General features: G+C 42.2%; 1 protein-coding gene across 2 annotated transcripts in view; it reads left to right on the top strand.

The window, feature by feature from the left end:
- LOC148011800 (uncharacterized) overlaps positions 1-17,788 on the top strand; it is a 44,198-nt gene extending 26,410 nt beyond the window's left edge. Inside the window, exon 3 of one of the 2 annotated variants that reach the window (XM_087670710.1) lies at positions 16,848-17,788. In XM_087670710.1, the coding sequence (XP_087526836.1) occupies positions 16,848-17,358 (511 nt within the window). In that variant the 3' untranslated portion in view covers positions 17,359-17,788. The remainder of the gene's footprint in view (positions 1-16,847) is intronic. The other variant, XM_087670709.1, reaches the window with a different exon arrangement.
- Positions 17,789-18,732: the final 944 nt, after the last annotated feature.

Here is an 18,732-nt window from a genome sequence, read left to right as displayed (position 1 = left end):
TGTAGTTCAGATGGGATGCCAAGGATGTATGAGGCTTCATATCAAGTCGGAAATTTTTAATCAATAGACCATACTTAGATGACTTTGACTGTGCACCAAATAAGGTATCCAATTTGTCCCAAGTGTCATGGGACGTGTCACAAGCATCCACATGATGGATGTAGCTGTCATCCAATTCCAGCTTAATGATGGCTTGTGCCTTGTCATCATTCTTCTGCCAAGTAACTGCAAGGTTTGCATCTCGAGGTTTCTTTTCTTTTCCATTTGTGATGGCCCAGAGACCCTTCTTTATTAGGATGAGCTTGATGCGGATTGGCCAGGTGTGAAACCCGACTCCCTTGAACCGAGTATTTGGAGAGTCTTTTCCCATGTTGAGGTTGCAAAATCAGCAGCAAATCAACTCCAAGATTCTCAGATATTACAAGTGAAGGAGTAGATTACAATGTGTCAAGAGACACAAGTAATGGTAGTGTGAAAACACACTATGTAGAGACTTGATGTTGAGCTTGAATCTTCCTTGCTCGGGGTTGTCGATCCTTCTTCAATCTTCTCAGGTCCTTCCCCTCCTTGATTTGGTGCTGTCCTTTAGATGACGTACTATTTTCAAGCGAGGTCCTCGATAGGGGCTCCTTTTCCGTAAACGTATTGCAACTGAAAATCAAATGTTTGAAGATCGGATAGTAGATCAGAGTGGCAGTGGGTTGCTCCAGGTGGCAGGAGAGAGAAAATGATGAGATTTTTGAGCTTTGATGAAACTGGCTATGGCTGACAGTTTAGGGTTTTAGACAGGGGCCTGGTTTTTTGTAGATTGTAGGAGCTATGGTTGATCATTTCCAAAACTTTTTTTATGGAAATGTAGCTCTTTCCAAGGCCTATCAAAGCCCTATGATCTTCGTCATCATCGCGACGTGTGCAGGCGGAATTCGACGTACGAACAACAGACGGCACAATCTGGACAGCGAGCTTGTATTCACGCAATGCTAGAGTACACGATGAGCAATGTCAAACTTTGATGTGGTACAGAGGAGCGCCTAGGGCAGAGGAGAAGTTCTCCAGAAGAAAGTACTCAAAGATATGCTCTGGTTTGAGAGATCCAGAAGCTCCAAGGAGGCAGGGTGCAGGTTTGGCTATGGCAGACAAGAAGCTCAAGTAAGGGTAAAGTTGAAAATGAAGTCCTGAGCTGACAGTGAGCTGGGTAGAGATGATCAGAGGTGAGATGAGACTAGAGAGGCAGTGCCATGCTCAGCTGAGCTCTGATACCATGTGAAAATACATGGATCTAGAGCATGGCTATACTGGTTCAAAGACGGGAAGAGGACTCATGTAGACATAGACTTAGACATTGACTGTCACACAAGTGAATTAGGTTTCAAGATTGAGACTTGAACTCATAAACACAATCTTGTGTGTGGACAATGACACAGACACTTTACTAGAAAGAAAGGAGTACTATCATTGCTTAAGAAAAGGAAGCAAGTACAATGCTTTATAGGAAAGTAGGAAACTGCAATAGGCACCACTGTGCATATGGGATAGGTAAGCCTGCATGTCCTTGGCCCTGAAGTTCCATACAAAGAGGCTGTTAGTGAGTGTGATTACTGAATCTCAACAATGGGCACCCTCAAGCTTCTTAATGTGCAAAAGATTACTATTGTCACTGTTTCCAACCATAATTTGTAACCCCACTTTGACTAACTAGTCACCAAAGGCAAGTCCAAATATGACACAAGTGACCACAATGCATGAGAGTACCAACCAGCAATGAAAATCCCAAAATTGCAGAAATTTTCAGATCTGCAAATGAATTTTGAGAATTAAAAAATGCCATTTGCTGCACTCTTCAAGCAATTTCTGACACAATTAGAGACCAAGCCACCAGTTACATGTGAAATCCCCAAAATTTCACTGCAATTTCTGCTCCAAAGGCATTCCCGAACACAAATTTGACAATTTGGGTCAAAAGCCCCAAATTTTAAAAGATAATCTGTTCAAATTGCATCAATTCAAGTATCCAAATGCATATAGCAGGCGATTCTTGCACAAATTGATGAAATTCTACAAAAGCCCCAAATTTTTCGGGTCCGGTGTGCACAAATTTCACTGAAATTGAAAAAATTTCACCGGAATGTGAAAAAACCCCAAAATTTCACGAGCAATTGTGTATTGATTTCGCAATTTTTGAATTAGATTGTCCACTTCTGCATTAAAATCCCTAGATCCAGGAAAAGCCCCAATTTTCTTGGGCAAAATTTAACTTTGTGCCTTGGCGCGTGAACGCTCCATGGAAAAGAGGAAAATAAAGTATTTCCTTTAAAAGAAAAAATGTTGACTTGCTGCCTGTCGTGTGACCTGTTTGTAGCGATCGATCACAGATTGTCCCGTCCGCCGTGCACTGTGGCCTGCAGCCCGTTTCATCCGCCGTGCGTTGTTTCTCATGCGGCCCGTTTCGTGTCGCCTGTGCCTGGTCGCCTCGTCTACAGCTTGGTTGCCTGCAACGTGTTTCCTACATCCTACGACCTGCCGACTACCCGTTGAACCTACCGCCTGGTCTGTGGCCTATCGTCCCAACTATTTGTCGTCTCGTCCCTTTGCGACCTGTCTGTCCACCTATCACCTTAGGCGTGTCACCTCACGCGAGTTACCTCACGCCCGTCACCCGCTCTGATACCAGTTTGTAGTCAACGAGTTTGTTGTGAGCTGAGCTGATAGTGTAGTTGTGAAGAGTTGAGAGCAGTAGAGAGTGAGAGAGTGAGCACTACACTTGATGTTCGATACAATGACTAGTGTATCACATTTTAGGTTTTGAATATATATAAAGTACAAAGTGTAAGGGTGTGTTCACACCCGAACATAATAAAAGGCATGGTGACCCTTTATTCCCAACAGAGGTCGGGGCCGGTTCCCCTCTCAACATGGTGACGACTCTCTCTCTCTCTCGTTTCATGGTGATAATTGATCGAGTTGGTTAAATTCAAAGTATTGTTACTCCTCACGTTCTTTCTAGCAATCACAGCTTCTGAGCTTTTTGTGTAGTGTTCTCTTTTGTAGTGTTTCTCTCTCTTTTCTTTGTCTCTTGTGTTCAGCTCTCTATTATAGCAAATTGCCACACTTCCATAAGCGCATCCAATTGTTATATGGTATCAGATTGTAGGATCGTTGTTCTTGCTGCTGTTTTATACCATTTCAAGTTTGACTTTTGACTTTTCATTTGCTATTTGGACCTGCTTTGACTGCTATAATTGATTTATAGATTGGGCGACCATCCTCTACTAATTTTTAGGCTATTCTACTGCTATTTTCTCAGCGTTTTGCAGTTTTCCATTTGCGTTTACAGATTTCTTGGTCTACTTCAGGGCTGGGGACCTATTATTGACCCTTCCAAATCTGCGTTTTGGACAACCAGATGAGGCGACCTGTTTTCTTGCAGGTTACAGATTTTTAATGCAGCTACTATCTACTTTTTCCTGATCAACATCTATGTTTTGCTCTTTTGCTTCTATGCAGGGTTGGGCGATAGGTTACAGGCTGCGTATTGGCTGTGTTTGGTCCGTATTTTTCTTTTGTGATACACTTCTCAGCTTTAGAGATGGTTCATGTAGATCCGGTTGGCGTGTTCTCATCACTATACTCTGGTTATTGTTGATCTTTTCTCTATGTACTTTCTTTACTTTTTGAACTTATGCAATCCTTGTGTGTTTGTATTTTTGGCATACTTTTCTCCTTGAAGATACCTTGTCTTTTTTCATCTTCTCTATATTTCTCTCCTCATGTCTCCTGTGGCATCTTCTCTTGATGGTCAACATGCCGACATTATTTACTTATCTGCAAGTGTTATGTTGGAGACTTGCTGTGTTCGACTTCAGGTTTCTATGAGGATGCTATCCCTTGGTGCTTCAGATGTTCTAGTTTTAGAGAGGGGTGGCATATGGCAGAAGACAAAGAAGTCTTAGTGCTATTATTGTGGCAAGAAGGGACACCTCCAAAAGGATTGCAAGACATTAGTGGCTTTATGGCAAAGGAGTGGATGGTAACAAAGAGTGACGACTTTCTTGGCGAGTCTTCCTCATCTCTAGGTCTAGGTCTAGGCTCCGGCTATGTGTCCCTGGTGATGGCTGCAAGGGCCTTTCTTCCAGGTTGCTATTATAGATGATGTGGTTATCTCTCACAAATCTTAAGTGCCAGAGAGGGAGTGTGAGAGGGTAGTGAGATATGGTTGGTATACCTCATCTATATAGGTATATAGGTGCACAAGTTTCCGCGTGGATTTTCCCTTGATGCATCGACCAAAGTCTAGTAGGTTTAAATTTTGGAGCTCGAATTGACATCATGGTTCATGATGAGTTGTGAGAGTGGGATTGGCTCCTAGTTTGAGCTCACATAAGGGGACGCTTGGTGGTTTAGCCAAAGGTGGCAGGGAATCCATGGTCACATATGTTTAGAGGCCTTTTTGACAAAATGGTCTTGTATGCAACCGTGAGACATTGTTGACAAATATTGAGAGTTGCTATGATTCTTTTCTATTTTCAGGAGTTGATATGATTGACATCCACATTAGGTTCTCTCCGAGGCACCTTGGTGGTGGCTTGTGTACTCGCTACTTATAAGGGGCATAGGAATCTCCTCTTAATATTAAAGGAAAAGATTTTTTTTTTTCTTTCAACTCAAATTTTTTTATTTCCCCCTCTCTCCCCACCGACAGCAGTTGGGAAAGGAGAGAGGGAGTGGGAGTGGTGGTTTCGTAGGGGAAGCATGCATCCTCTAGGTGGAGGGTGGCCATGCCAGCTATTCCCTTCCCTCCCCTAGTAGGGGAGGGCTTCTCCCCTCCCGAGGGGAGAAAGGCTATGCCGTTGTCATCACCCGGCCGCTGTCCTGCTACACAACACCGCCCCCCCCCCCCCCGCCCCCCGCCCCCCGCCCCGGGCCTCGTCTGCATACCAACCCCCTTCGTCAGGACTGTATGTTGGAGCGTGCAGGTAGCGGAAGCGTGAAGATTTGCAGCAGAGGAAGTGAGCAAGTGAGTGAGAGTAAGAGTAAGAGTGACGAACAGATTTGGGTGTGTCAACAAATGTGTTGGTACATAAAGAATAAAATGTATTGATACTTGGGGCCTGTAAGGGTGCATTCACATGTACAACATAATACACGTGTAAAATACACGGAGGTGAATAAAGGACCTTTACATCTTAGCAACCTCCTACTTAAAGGTCCGGAGTGAACCTTTAACCAACTCCCACTAGTCGTATGCAATGCTCATGCTGAGCCTTGCCTAGACTTTTAGTGAGAACATCTGCAGGGTTGTTCTGTGTTTTGATCTTAGTCAATGTGATTAGACCATCCTCCAGAATCTGTTTGATAAAGTGATATCGCACATCAATATGCTTTGTGCGTGAATGATACATGGCATTTTTAGCCAGATACACAGCACTCTGGCTATCATATCCCAACACTGGAGTACTCATAGACATGCCGAGATTCTCTGCGATTCTGCTCAACCATATAGCTTCCTTAGAAGCTTCAATAGGCTGATATGTATTCAGCTTCAGTAGTACTCAGTGCGACGATGTGCTGCAACCTGGAGCACCAAGAGACGGCCCCTCCAGCAACTGTAAAGACATACCCGCTAGTGGACCTGTGAGTGTCTAAGTCACCTGCCATGTCTGCATCACAATAACCCTGCAGATTAAGTGCACCCTGCCCATAGCAAATACACTTTCTTTGTGTACCCTTCAGATATCTAAGAATACTGTTGACAGCCTCCCAATGTGGTTTGCCAGGATTTGACATAAACCTGCTGACAACTCCCACTGCATGAGCAATGTTTGGACGAGTAGCCACCATAGCATACATAAGAGAGCCACAAGCTGATGCATAAGGGACTCCCTTCATAGCATTGGCTTCCATGTCATCTTTTGGGCTGTTGGCTTTACTAAGCTTAAGGTATGGACGTAAGGGTACTCTGAGAGGCTTAGCTTTAGCCATGTTAAATCTGTCCAGTACCTTTTCAATGTACTTTTCTTGAGATAAGAACGGCAATTTCTGCGTTCTATCCCTACGAATCCTCATGCCCAATATATGCTCTGCATTCCTCAAATCTTTCATGGAAAAAGATGATTTCAGCTGATCTTTGAGAGCATCCAAGCTAGTCTTTCTCTTCCCAGCTAGCAACATATCATCCACATACAAAACAAGTATGATAGGGCTGCCATCTGTATCCTTTTTCATATACAAACAGTGATCTGCATGGTTGCGTGTAAACCCATGAGAGAGCATAAAAGTGTCAAACTTTTTGTACCACTGCCGTGGTGCTTGTTTCAGCCCATATAAGCTGCGTTTTAGTTTACACACCAACTGCTCTTTTCCAGGAACTACAAAACCCTCGGGCTGTTTCATGTAGATCTCCTCATCAATGTCACCATGCAGAAAAGTTGTTTTCACATCCATTTGGTACAGCTCTAAATCCAATACAGCAGTGAGAGCAAAAAGCACACGTAGTGTGGTCATCTTCACGATAGGTGAGAAGACCTCCTGGAAGTCAATCCCTTCCTTCTGTGCATACCCTTTGGCAACCAATCTTGCCTTGTACTTGGGTTTCCCATCAACTGTCTTTACTTTGTAAACCCATTTGTTTGGAAGAGGCTTTCTTCCTTTGGGCAACGACACAAGATCCCAAGTATCATTAGCATACAGAGATTTAATCTCTTCCTGCATAGCTAGCTCCAACTTATTGCTGAATTTGCATGACTTAGCCTCTTTATATGTCAGAGGCTCACCCTCATTAGTAAGCATCATATAATGCAAAGAGGGGTCATACCTATGTGGCTGCCTTCTTAGGCGTGTAGACCTGCGTACCCAATGATCTACATTCTCAGGAATCGGATCTACATCTGGAGGCATGTTATTTTCAGCATTTATTGGCTGCTGTAAGCCATTTTCAGCATGCTGTTCATGCTGTACAGCACCTTCATTTTCATTTCCAGCACCTGCATTTTCATAATCAGCAAGTCTATCTTGCTGTCCATGACCTCCTTGTGCTTCTATTTGTTGTCCATCATCATTTGGCTCAAAGATAACCGGCTGATCATCAGTTTCAGCTTGTGGTACAGCACCATGAGGCTCATCATTTGAAGTAATAGGTGGCTGCGAATTCTGAAATTTGACCTTTTTCATGTCTTCATCAGAGGCTAAAGTACTTTTCAGCAACTTTGCCTCATTAAACACAACATTACGGCTGCGAACAATTTTCTTGGACTGAGGTAGCCACACTCTATAGCCAAATTCACCCACATAGCCCATGAAAATGCCTTTGGTGGATTTCGGGTCAAGTTTATTCCTCAGCTCATTTCTAACATGCACAAAAGTATCATAGCCAAATATTCGTAAATGGTCATATGAGGCCGGTTTGCCAGACCAAACCTCCTCAGGAATGCCATTATTTAGGGACCTGTTTGGAGAGCGGTTGCAAATGTGAACCGCGGTTTTAAGTGCCTCTCCCCAAAATTCATGAGGGAGATTAGCAATGGACAGCATGCACCGCACTCTCTCACATAGAGCCCTATTGTATCTTTCAGCCACACCATTTGAAGAAGGGCTGTAAGGGGCTGTAAGCTCCCTCTTGATCCCATGCAAGTCACAAAAGGACTTAAATTCATTAGACATGAACTCACCCCCATTATTAGTTCTCAAGCATTTCAACTTTCTACCTGTTTGAGTGGTCACGAATGCATGAAAAGTTTTAAAAACAGCAAACACTTCACTTTTCTTTTTCAACAAATAAACCCAAATCTTCCTGGAACAATCATCAATAAAAGAGGCAAAGTATGCAGCACCACCCAACGATTTCAAAGGCATGCTACATACATCAGAATGCACTAAGTCCAAGACATTTGACTTACGGGAGACACTAGAGTAAAATGAATTTTTCATTTGCTTTCCAAACTGACAGTCATTACAAAAATCAAGTTTAGAGCCTTTTCTATCAATCCTCTTCAAAGAGGTAAGAACATCAAGTCTTTTCTGGCTCATATGGCCTAATCTCTTATGCCATAACTCCAAATGACAGCCAATTTCAGCAACTGCAAGAAACTTGCCATTCAAAGCTTTACAGTGTAGACAATACAAAGTGCCCTTCTTGGTTCCTTTAGCAATCAGCATGGAACCCCTTTTTAATTTCCACAAATCACCACCAAACAGTGTGGTGTAACCATGCAAGTCAAGCTGTCCAACAGATAGTAAACTCTTCTTGATGCCATGCGCATATCTGACATCTTTCAACACAAGTTCTTGCCCATTATCCAAAGACAAGTGTATGGTGCCAATCCCATCAATGCTGCAAGCATGATTATTTCCAAGGTAAACCTTGCCATAACAGCCTGCATCAAAAGTAGCAAAGCACTCCAAGCATGGAGTCACATGGAAAGAGGCACCAGAGTCTACAATCCAAGTCTGAGTGACACCATCATCAACTGACAAAAGTGCATCAATCACATCAGCCTTGGTGATCTGCATATCTGTATGTGTCATACAAGGGCATCATAATCCACTGCACATAATACATCAGCCTCTGCATCCGAGAGCTCCTCTATGACAACACTGGAGGCCACATTGGCCTTTTCCTTGCCTTTGCCTGCCTCAGATGCATCTATCTTTTCCTCTTTCTTCTTTTTGTCTCCCGCATTCTTCTTTCTCTCTTGTTCCTTCTTGTAATACCTGCAATCAAGCTTCTTGTTGCCCTTCCGACCACACTGATAGCATGTAACATCAGTCTTTTCTTTTCCTTTGCTCTTGCTCTTGCTTCTTTGTCCAGCATTTGCATTTTTCTTTTCAGCCCTGCCTCTAACATTATAAGCTGAGTTGCTGCCTTCTCCACTAGACTTACGTCTAATTTCTTCATTTAAGATCGAACCCCTCACACCATCATATGTGAGATTGGGGTTATTGCTGAGAGAAACAACTAAAGTCTCCCAAGAGTCAGGCAATGTCATGATCAAAAAGATCGCCCTCAACTTATCATCAAAATCCAAACTTGCATCCTTGAGCTGATTTAAAATGCCAGTAAATGCACTCAAGTGCTCAGCTGCAGGCTTGGACTCATCCAGCCGCATATTCACCAACTTACGCATTAAATGCACCTGATTAACAGGTGTGGTGATCTCATAGGTAGTCTTCAACTTCTCCCATATTGCATGACCAGTGTCTAAACCCTTAATGTCTGTCAAAATGTCATCAATGACACCCATCTTTATATAAGCCACAACCCTTTTATTGACTTTGGCCCAATCCGCCTCAGACATTTGTGCGGGTTTATCCATTTGCAAAGCATCCTCACAATCCTTTTAGAACAGTATGCCCTGCATACGATCTTTCCAAAGATCAAAGCCCTGACCATCAAATCGCTTGATTTCCATCAAACTTTTAATGTTAGAACTGGAAGAAGTTGCAGCCATTTTTTCACAAGTACAAGTGTAAAAGCACTGAACTGCAAGAGCACAAGCTAAATCAGCAAATACACTGCTGTTCTTGCATAACCAGCAATAATCCTCTGCTGTTTTGACATAAGCCAGCACAGGCAAATAATGCAGAAATTTATCAAATTCTGCACAAAATTCCAAAATTTTAGGTCCAAATGTGTGCAAATGTCAGCCAAACTGACTCAGCTGAGCAAAATTACATCAATACATGAAAAGCCCTAATTTTCCTTGGTCCAATGCCCAGAAATTTTACTCGGATGAGAAAAATTTCAACAAATTTGGAAAAATCCCCAATTTAATTGAGGTCAGTGCGCACAATGTCTGCAATTTCTGACATAGATGTCACTGTCAAGCATAAATAGCATCAAATCTAGGAAAAGCCCCAAATTTCCAGGCTCAAATTTGCACAAATCTGAAAACTGTGCTTCCACGCGCGAACCCCTGTCAGTAAGGGGCTGCTTGCAGGAAATTTAAAAAAATGAAAGAAAAATGCCTGAAAAAAGTGACGAATCTGCTGCCGTTGACCAGCCGCCTGCTGTCGTGACCTGGAAACTGCCGCCTGATGCCATGGAAACTGTCGCCAGCCTATCGCCTGATCAAACACGACCTGTCCTGTTGCCGCCTGATGAAAAACGACCTGTCCTGCTATCGCCTGATAAAAAACGACCTGTCCCTGCCTGCCAGGTAAAAAACGACCTGTCGCCTGTCTATCAGGCTGTCGCTGCACAAAACGTGACCTGCAACACTATCGCCTGACTGTCCAGCACATACACGTGTCTGGAAACAGTGACGACCTGACTTGTATGAGTGACGACTTACTGATTTCTCGCAAGCGAAGAGCTGGCGATGTCTCACGCGGACTTCGAGGAGCGTGAGCACCTTAACCTCAGCTCTGATACCAGTTGTTGGAGCGTGTAGGTAGCGGAAGCGTGAAGATTTACAGCAGAGGAAGTGAGCAGGTGAGTGAGAGTAAGAGTAAGAGTGACGAATAGATTTGGGTGTACCAACAAATGTGTTGGTACACAAAGAATAAAATGTATTGATACTTAGGGTCCGTAAGGGTGTATTCACATGTACAACATAATACACGTGTAAAATACACGGAGGTGAATAAAGGACCTTTACATCTTAACACTGTAGGCGTCGCCATCACCCTGCGCCTTGCAAACGGGGCCTTTCCCCCCCTGTGTCGGACTGAAACGGCGACTCGGCGGGCCCACTCCGCCACCCAATCTTTTCCTCCCCACGTGGTTTTCTTTTCCCCCATCGACCACTCGGCGCACGCCACCTAGGCCTTTGGTCCTAGTCGAACCCTCCCTCCCCTCCCAAGTGACGTAACGACGCGGACCCTTCCTGGGGCCCAAACGAATCGTCACCCTGGGCCCAGACAAATCGGTGAAAAGGAAAAAGGTGAGGATAAGAAGGAGAGGGTGAGAGAGAGAGAAGAGAAGGAAAGAAGGAGAGGAGGAGAAAAAAAAAAGGAGGAGGAGGTGGAAGAAGGGAAGAGGGAGAGAGGGAGAAGAGAAGGGAAGAGGGAGAGAGGAGGAGGAGTGAAAAGAAAAGGAGGAGGTGGAAGAGAGAGAGAGAGAGAGAGAGAGAGAGAGAGAGAGAGAGAAGGAAAAGGAGGAGGTAAAAAGAGGAGTAAGAGAAGGGAGGAGAGAGAGAGAGAGGAGAAGAAGAGGATAAGAAGAGGGTGGGAGGAGAGAGAGAGAGAGAGAGAGAGAGAGAGAGAGAGAGAGAGAGAGGAGGAGGAGGAGGAGGATAAAGAGAAGAAGGTGAGGGGAAGGAGTGGAAGAAAGAGTGAGAAAAGGAGGTGGAAGAGCAAGAAGGAGGGAGAGGAAGAAGGGAAGGAGAAGAAGTAAAGAGAGAGAAGAGGGAGGAGAGGGTAAGAAGTAGAGAAAGGAGAAGATAAGTGGTAGAAGGAGGAGAGAAGTAGGAGGGAAGAAAAAGAAGAGGAAAAGAGAAGTGGGTAGAGAAAGAGAAGGAAGTAGAAGAGCAAGAAGGAGGAGAGGAGAAGAAGAAGGGAAAGGAGAGAGGAAGAGGAATAAGAAGGAGAGGTAGAGGAACAAGAAGTGGTGGAGGAAGAGAGGTGAGAAGTGGTAGAGGAAGGAGCAGAACGAGCCACCCGAACCACTCCCTCGACAATGAATCCCATTCAGTGGGTTTTCTTTTGAAAACCAAACATATCTACCCGAAATCCGTCAAGGACCGGACTGCCCAATCTCCGAAACTCGTGAAGGACCGGACTGCCCAATCTCCGCGAGGCAAATGGCTCCCAAGAAAGTCGTGGGAAGCACAGGCGTCCAAGCCACCGGAAATGCTGGAGGGACGAGCGGAACGATCAATGCAACACACACGAATCAAGCCGAGGTTCCAAGTATTAGAAAATTAATTTAGGACTTAGTTATCGTGGAGGAGATAATGTCGTGCATAAGGTTTTGTTTATACTAAGTTGCATACAACGGTAGGGTTGAACTCGCATAAGTTTTACTCGTCTAAAATGATAAGGTTATCACCTTACCTCGCATAAAATGATAACTTCTACATACATAAAATGATAGGGCTATCGCCTTATTTCACATAAAATGATAGCTTTTTAACCAGTTCTGTGCATGAATAGTCCTTTGGAATTCACGTTTCGCGATCATGGTTAAAAGAAACACATGAAATGTTAACTTTTGTTCATAAGTTACACTCGCATCATTGGAAAATAAAACCCTAGACTTCCATGGACACAAGTCACATGTGATCCGGTGCATTGGAAATAAGTATTCATTGCCAAGAATAAAGGGATAAAAGTTGCTTAGGGGACAACTATACTAAACGCACAAGGTGCATGATGGTTGGGACATCTTGCATAAAACCGCCCTAAGAGAATTGGAAGAATCGCATGCATCTAAACTGCATCTTGAAAGTTTAAATGAGGAATCATGTGTTGCCATGTGTGTTAACTAAGCTTGGCTGGAATTAGAGATTTTAAAATTGTTTAATTAAGGGAGCTGATTTTGCATGTCAAAACGTAACGTGTTAGGTAATTAGATAACTAAAGCAAACTGAGGAAAGTGCGGTGGACGTGACTCAGGTCCGTCCTACGGAAGGGTGGTTCCTATTAGCTGGAACTTTTCTCAAGTGATGAGATGGCAAGACAATGAGGACCTAGAGACTTGCCGGTAGGAAAGGAACCCTGACCTCAAGTCGATCCCAAGTGGAAACGGCTGGACTCTTCCGCTCAGGGTAGACTCGAGAAGACCTAGATAGCAAATCCTGTGTCATTCCCTGCGAGTGCCAGGCGGAGCCTTCTAGACCCTCCTCCTGATGGGCTGCTAAGACGTGTCCCGCAATCGGACATACGGGCACGTTACACTACTTGGGTATCCATGGTTCTACTCTAGTGGTCCTTGTTGTTTGTACTATGATGGGACCTTATCATTGTATATTCTTTTGTATAAGATGACCCATGATCTGAGACAGGGTGTTAGCAGATATGTCAGTTCATGGCTGAGTCTGTGGATGTCATTGGGCTAAGGTACCATGCTATTTCCTAGATTATTTAGACATTTAATGTGGAATTTTATGATGGTCATTTTAGTATTTGCTGGCCGATTTGACATCAATTATGGCATTATTTTTGCCTATGTATTCATGCTTCTTCTAATAGTCATTATGGATTATACATCATTTGTCATTCATCATCGGCCTTCCCTCTTTTTGTACCTTTCTCTATGCATTGCATGATTTTATCATCTTTGTACTAGGGCGTTTGGATAAGTGAACAATTTTCCCATGAAAAACATTGTCCAAGTGACACGTGTTGCATGAGTATTCTTCAACATGTAGTATGTTATGCATCCCATTGTGCAAAGCACCACTGGGTAGATCCTAAGATGTTTCCAATGGTGGATTATACCACTATTCTTCTTCCCATGATACTTCATCACCTTTCCCTCATCATTGACATCCTTGAGTGGTTTGCATTTTTGCGTTTTGCGTTTTGCATTCAGGATTTGAGTTTTGCTTGTTATTCGAGTATTTGTATTTTAGTCTTGGTGGTACATACCGTGTTTCCTCAGTGCAAACCCCAGTATATTTTCACAAGGGATGCTAGTTTTGGAGTCAATAGGATGTCCAATGTCCAAGATTTAAGTGGTAAAGTGTGCATTTTCAGTTTATGTAAATTTGTTAATTGTTGTAATTTAGTGTTAAATTAGGTTAGTATCACCCCTCCAAAGAAGGAAGATTAATTTCAAGATTCTATCATCGGGATACTATCAATTTCCTCGAATTGGTAGGCTTGAGGCACTTGATTGAAGGCTAGAAGATTTACTCTAGTGCTGAAATTGTATTTAGCTGAGCATTATAGTAAGAATGTCTTCAGATAGTGAGATGGGATCAAGTAGGGATGATCCCTCTCAATCTGCACATGGTAACATTGAAATGCATTTCACTGGCATTGAAATGTGAAATGCATGAAATGTTTTAGTGAAATGCGAAACGCCTTAAGTGAAATTGATTGAAACCACAGTTTTAAATGAAAAAATAATAATTTTTTCTTACTCTTTTGAGAGTTTTTAGATACTTTCTATATAGGATAGACATCATTTGTTGACATGAAAGGATTTACCTCATATAAATATGTAAGTTGCAACTAATTATTTATAAAGAAAACTATCTTATCTTATGTATATTATTCAACCGTTTCACTTGGCATTTTGCTTGGGGCTTTGCCAAAAGGTGATACGTTTCAAGGTGAAACATTTCGGGGGTGAAACGTTTTGCAGTTACCTTTAATCTAAAAACTCACAAAGTGTTGGGAAAAATGCAACGCTTGATCTTGGACAAGGCATATTGCATGGGCAACAAGTTGAAAATGAGGGAATTAGACCAAAATGTGGATCCTTCTATGTCTCTCAAAGATTATGACTAGCAAGAGAAAGAGGAAGTTCATGACCAGTTTAAAGATTAGTTGAGAATAGCAGTTGAAATGTTTGTGCAATTGGCAAATGATCCTTAGTTTATGTGCTTTTTGAACCCCTTAAAGAAGAGAAGAGACAAGAAGAGGATATCATCTTCAAAAAGCTTTGGAACAACAAGATGCAACGAAGGAAGAGCTAGTACAGTAGCATTATGTTCCAAATGTGGGTAGGAAGCATAAACAAATGATACCATTGGGGCAATTGATGCATATGCAAGGCCAACTTGGAAGTGCCAATTCAATGTTTTTTGGACAGTAGGGCTTGCCTGCAATGGTGGGTTTTGTCATCATGAGGACATGAAATTTTATTGCTTGCTTAGCATTTGATTATAAGTTAATTGAGTATGCTAATGTGACTTGCACATGTGAGGTGTAAGTTAGTTATTCCATAGTGTGGGACCCAAGACCGTAAGATCTTAGTTGGTGCCAAAGGCAAAAGTTCTAATAAGTTATGCTTGACATAGTAGGTGGTACTTGATGTGAGATTTGGGCCTAGATCAATTCATTGGCTACTAATGTCAATGGTGACATTAGAGACTTGGCATTAATTAATTAATTAATACTAGTCTAGGAGTGAATAATTGTTGAAGGATACTTGGGAAACAAACTGGCCTAGCCAATTAAATTATTCAACAACATTTATTCAATATTTCTTGCGATGAGACTCTAAATTTTTTCTCTCTACAGCATTCTCTCTCATCCCCCAGCTATCTCTCAAGTTATCTTAGCATTTTCTAGTAGTTTGAGCGATCTCTCAAGTTATATTAGCATTTTCTAGTAGTTTGAACCATCAGAGGAAGAGATTTCAGTCAATCTCTGTTGTAAACCCTAATTTATAGTAAAAATTAGGGTTTGACAGCCACCTTGGGATGTGTGCTCGGAATTGATAGCCTAGGACTTGAATTCCAGCAGTTGACAGTTGAAATCGAGGAATTTTAGGGAGATTCGAGAGGCCAACCAATCAATATCAGATTTGGGGTTGAATTTGTCTTTCAAGGAGCGGGGTGAAGGCCAATCCGAACCAAGGGGCAAATTGGTTTGGAAGCTTGCTGGTCAGTTTTGACAGCAAGTGGCTCTTGGACTAGCGGAGGAGATATGAGGATCTTAGTTGTACTCCTTCCATTTGCAATGTAAGATAAAGAAATAGAGCAAGGGGTGCCAGTTTTGGGGCCAATAGGGTGTCCAATGTCCAAGATTAAAGTGGTAGAGTGTGCATTGTCAGTTTATGTGAATTTTTTGATTGCTGTAATTGAGTGTTAAATCAAGTTAGGACCACCCCTGAGTAGAAGGAAGGCTGGTTTCACAGATCCTTTCCGCTCTTGAAGTATGAATGTCAAAACCTTTCCTACTATCTCTCACTTTGGCTAAATGCTTGAGTCAATTATAAATCGAAACTGTTACATGCGTGCATATGCTATTTGGCATCTCAATTCTCATGTGCCTGGAGGTATCTATGCATAGCCCTTAGAAATTGGTAAGGGCTTTTCAAAGATCTAAAGGTCTCTATATTTTACTTGTTGAAGCATTGAAAGGTATCTATAAGATCTGTATGTCTGCTGGGATCATCTAAGATTGTCGGTGCTGCCTTGTAACTTAAGAGAGTGATTATCATGATTCATTTCTGAGACTTGGCAGCAAAAGCTCATTTCCAAAGCTAGTGGTTGCAAGAAAATCCATGTGTTGTGGATTGCATAAATCTCTTCTACCAGTTTGTCTCTCTGATTTCTAACATGTCGACTGTTCATCTATTGCAATATGCAAAACATGTATTCTTTTAGCAATGTTGTTTCATTTTGATTGATTTTATTCTATTTAAAACTTATTTCATTTCTTGTGAGCATTATTTAGCTGTTGGTAGTATAAATCGAAGTCTTTGGAAAACAATCCATGAGCAAGCAGCATCTTTTCTTATTAAGCAGGGCAAACAGAACAGTGTGTTAATGTGTATGAACAGCCTGTAACTAGGTGAAATACCATTACTAGCGATCTTTTTAATTTTCTAGTTACTGCCAAGGAAAATGCAGTTGTTCGCATCCAATAACACAGCTTTTGTTGATGTGCTAGTTTTTCACAATGTGCAAGACATTCTATATTGTTCCGTAGGTTCAGCTGAGAAAGAATCTGACCGTCAAATATAGGAACTGATGTGATCTTTGTATTGATGATGATGGAGGGACAGTATTTGAGCTGTCAATTGATATTATTGAAAATTTCTCTCTTGTTAGGTTTCTAAAGAAAAACATGTGCTGTCAAGTATCAACAATTCAACCAAATTGCCAAACTTGGTTTCATCCGCCATTCATTTTTGTCTGCATTGTCTGTTCAGGATAGTAGTTGAACAAACATTGAAGTCATCTACATGGCTGTCCTCTCTGCCTCTCATACTAAACTGTTATCAAAAACTGCAGAGATGACATCACTTTCCGAGACCCCAGGAATACCTTCACTGGAATTGATAACTACAAACTCATCTTTTGGGCATTGCGATTTCATGGACGTATTTTTTTCAAAGCAGTTCGAGTTGATGTGCTGCGGGTCTGGCAACCTTCAGATCGTGTAATAGTAGTCAGATGGGTGGTTCGAGGCATACCGCGTGTGCCCTGGGAAGCACAAGGATCTTTTGAGGGTACCTCAGAGTATAAACTGGACAAAAATGGAAAAATCTATGAGCACAAGGTTGACAATGTGGCGTTAAACTACCCACCCATATTGAAGACTTTCACAGTTTTGGATCTGCTTTCTGCTGCTGGAGCCCGTGCAACCCCCACCCCCACATTCTTTGCTGGGATTCCAGTAACTCATTCGGAATTGTTAACATGTTCAGAGATTTCAACATGGGAGAGGTTTTATTGGGCTCTGATGGAAACCCTTGTTATGCAAGCTAATAGGCAGCATTGGAGTTGGATTCTGGCTTCATGATGACCTCCTTGAGGAGGTTTATGAAAAGGCAAGTTTCTATATCGAAAGTCGAGTTATGTACATCAAACTTATAAGCTATAAAGCAAAGTTCATGTACAACTACAATGACTAGGCCTTTGTTGCCCTAGATAACAGTAAGTGGGTTACTTTCTGAAGGATTTGGCTCAGTATTAGTGCAGATCAACAATGAATGATCCTATAATGTTCTATGTGGGCAAATATCTTTGTGCTCATAAGTCTAAATCCACTGTTGGAAATGGTATGTTATGCACTCTGCTCAGGAGTAAATAATCACTGTATGTGGGATTGTTTCATTTTGCTTTTGATATACTTTCTCTTTTGTGAAAGGAAATTTATGTATGTAAAGCAGCTCAAGCTCTCCTTGTAATGCAGAGAATGTAGTAGGAGCACTTGGGATATAAGGAGCTTTATAAAATGCATTTTTCCCATTTGTTTGTCATTACAATGTTCAATCCTGGTGTAATATAGGCAGCCTCTTGAGGAAGAAATTTAATTTTACTATTATATACTAAATGTCATTTTTAGTATATCCATCCCTTTGGCATGCAACGCAAATGTATTGTGAGCATGTTGTTAAGGGCAGTGCTTGGGCAAACTTGAGGCCTGATGCCCTCCTGCAGAGTAGTAAATCTATTAGCTAGACCTACAAGAATAAGGAAGATCTCTTCTGGACAATGCCCTTAATGTGCTAATGGCTGTCGATTGAGCAAAAGTTACCATTGCAGAAAATGATCTTTTAGATGGCATAAAATAAGGGCAACACACAGACAATGAACACAAAAGATAATGAAACTAAATAATGAATGAATAGATACAATACTCAATGCAACAAACACTATGCAAGGTAAAAATTGATCCCCAAATTCCGGTGTGTTACTGAGGTAGAGGGTATGAGCAGAAGAGTGTGTCATACTTGCAACAGGCAGCCTCTGAAGATGTCTGGCAGCAGCAAACAAAGCCTATGAAAGTGGGATCAATGATAGATGGGCAGAAAAGTGAGTAAAATTTGCAAATACAAATCAAGCTGATGATGTGGCAACTGTATGAAGGGGTTGATCAGCAAAATGCAGATTTCTTGAGTCGATTGGGGGCTGGGCAGTAGCAAGGACTACAAAATGCAATAGTCTTGCTGACATCAGCACAGGGTGACAGCTTTGTTGACGTCAGCAGGGGCTACAAAATGCAGGAGTTTTGCTCCAGATGATTAGCAGACAGCAAGCACAGGCTGTGACAGTCTCTGGCAGCAGTCACCTGGCTAGACAGCAGCTGGAAGGCTAGTAAATAGTCCTAAACAGCAGCAGAAGGCTGGACTGTAGGTGCCAAATGATAGACAACATAGTTGAGATATCCTCT

The sequence above is a fragment of the Lygodium microphyllum genome, chromosome 28 (assembly GCF_053477565.2).
Source record: "Lygodium microphyllum isolate KBCC chromosome 28, Lygodium_microphyllum_v1.1.10, whole genome shotgun sequence".
Classification (NCBI taxonomy): Eukaryota; Viridiplantae; Streptophyta; class Polypodiopsida; order Schizaeales; family Lygodiaceae; genus Lygodium; species Lygodium microphyllum.
The sequence above is the reverse complement of the archived record's forward strand: the minus strand, read 5'-3'. Positions and strand labels throughout refer to the sequence as shown.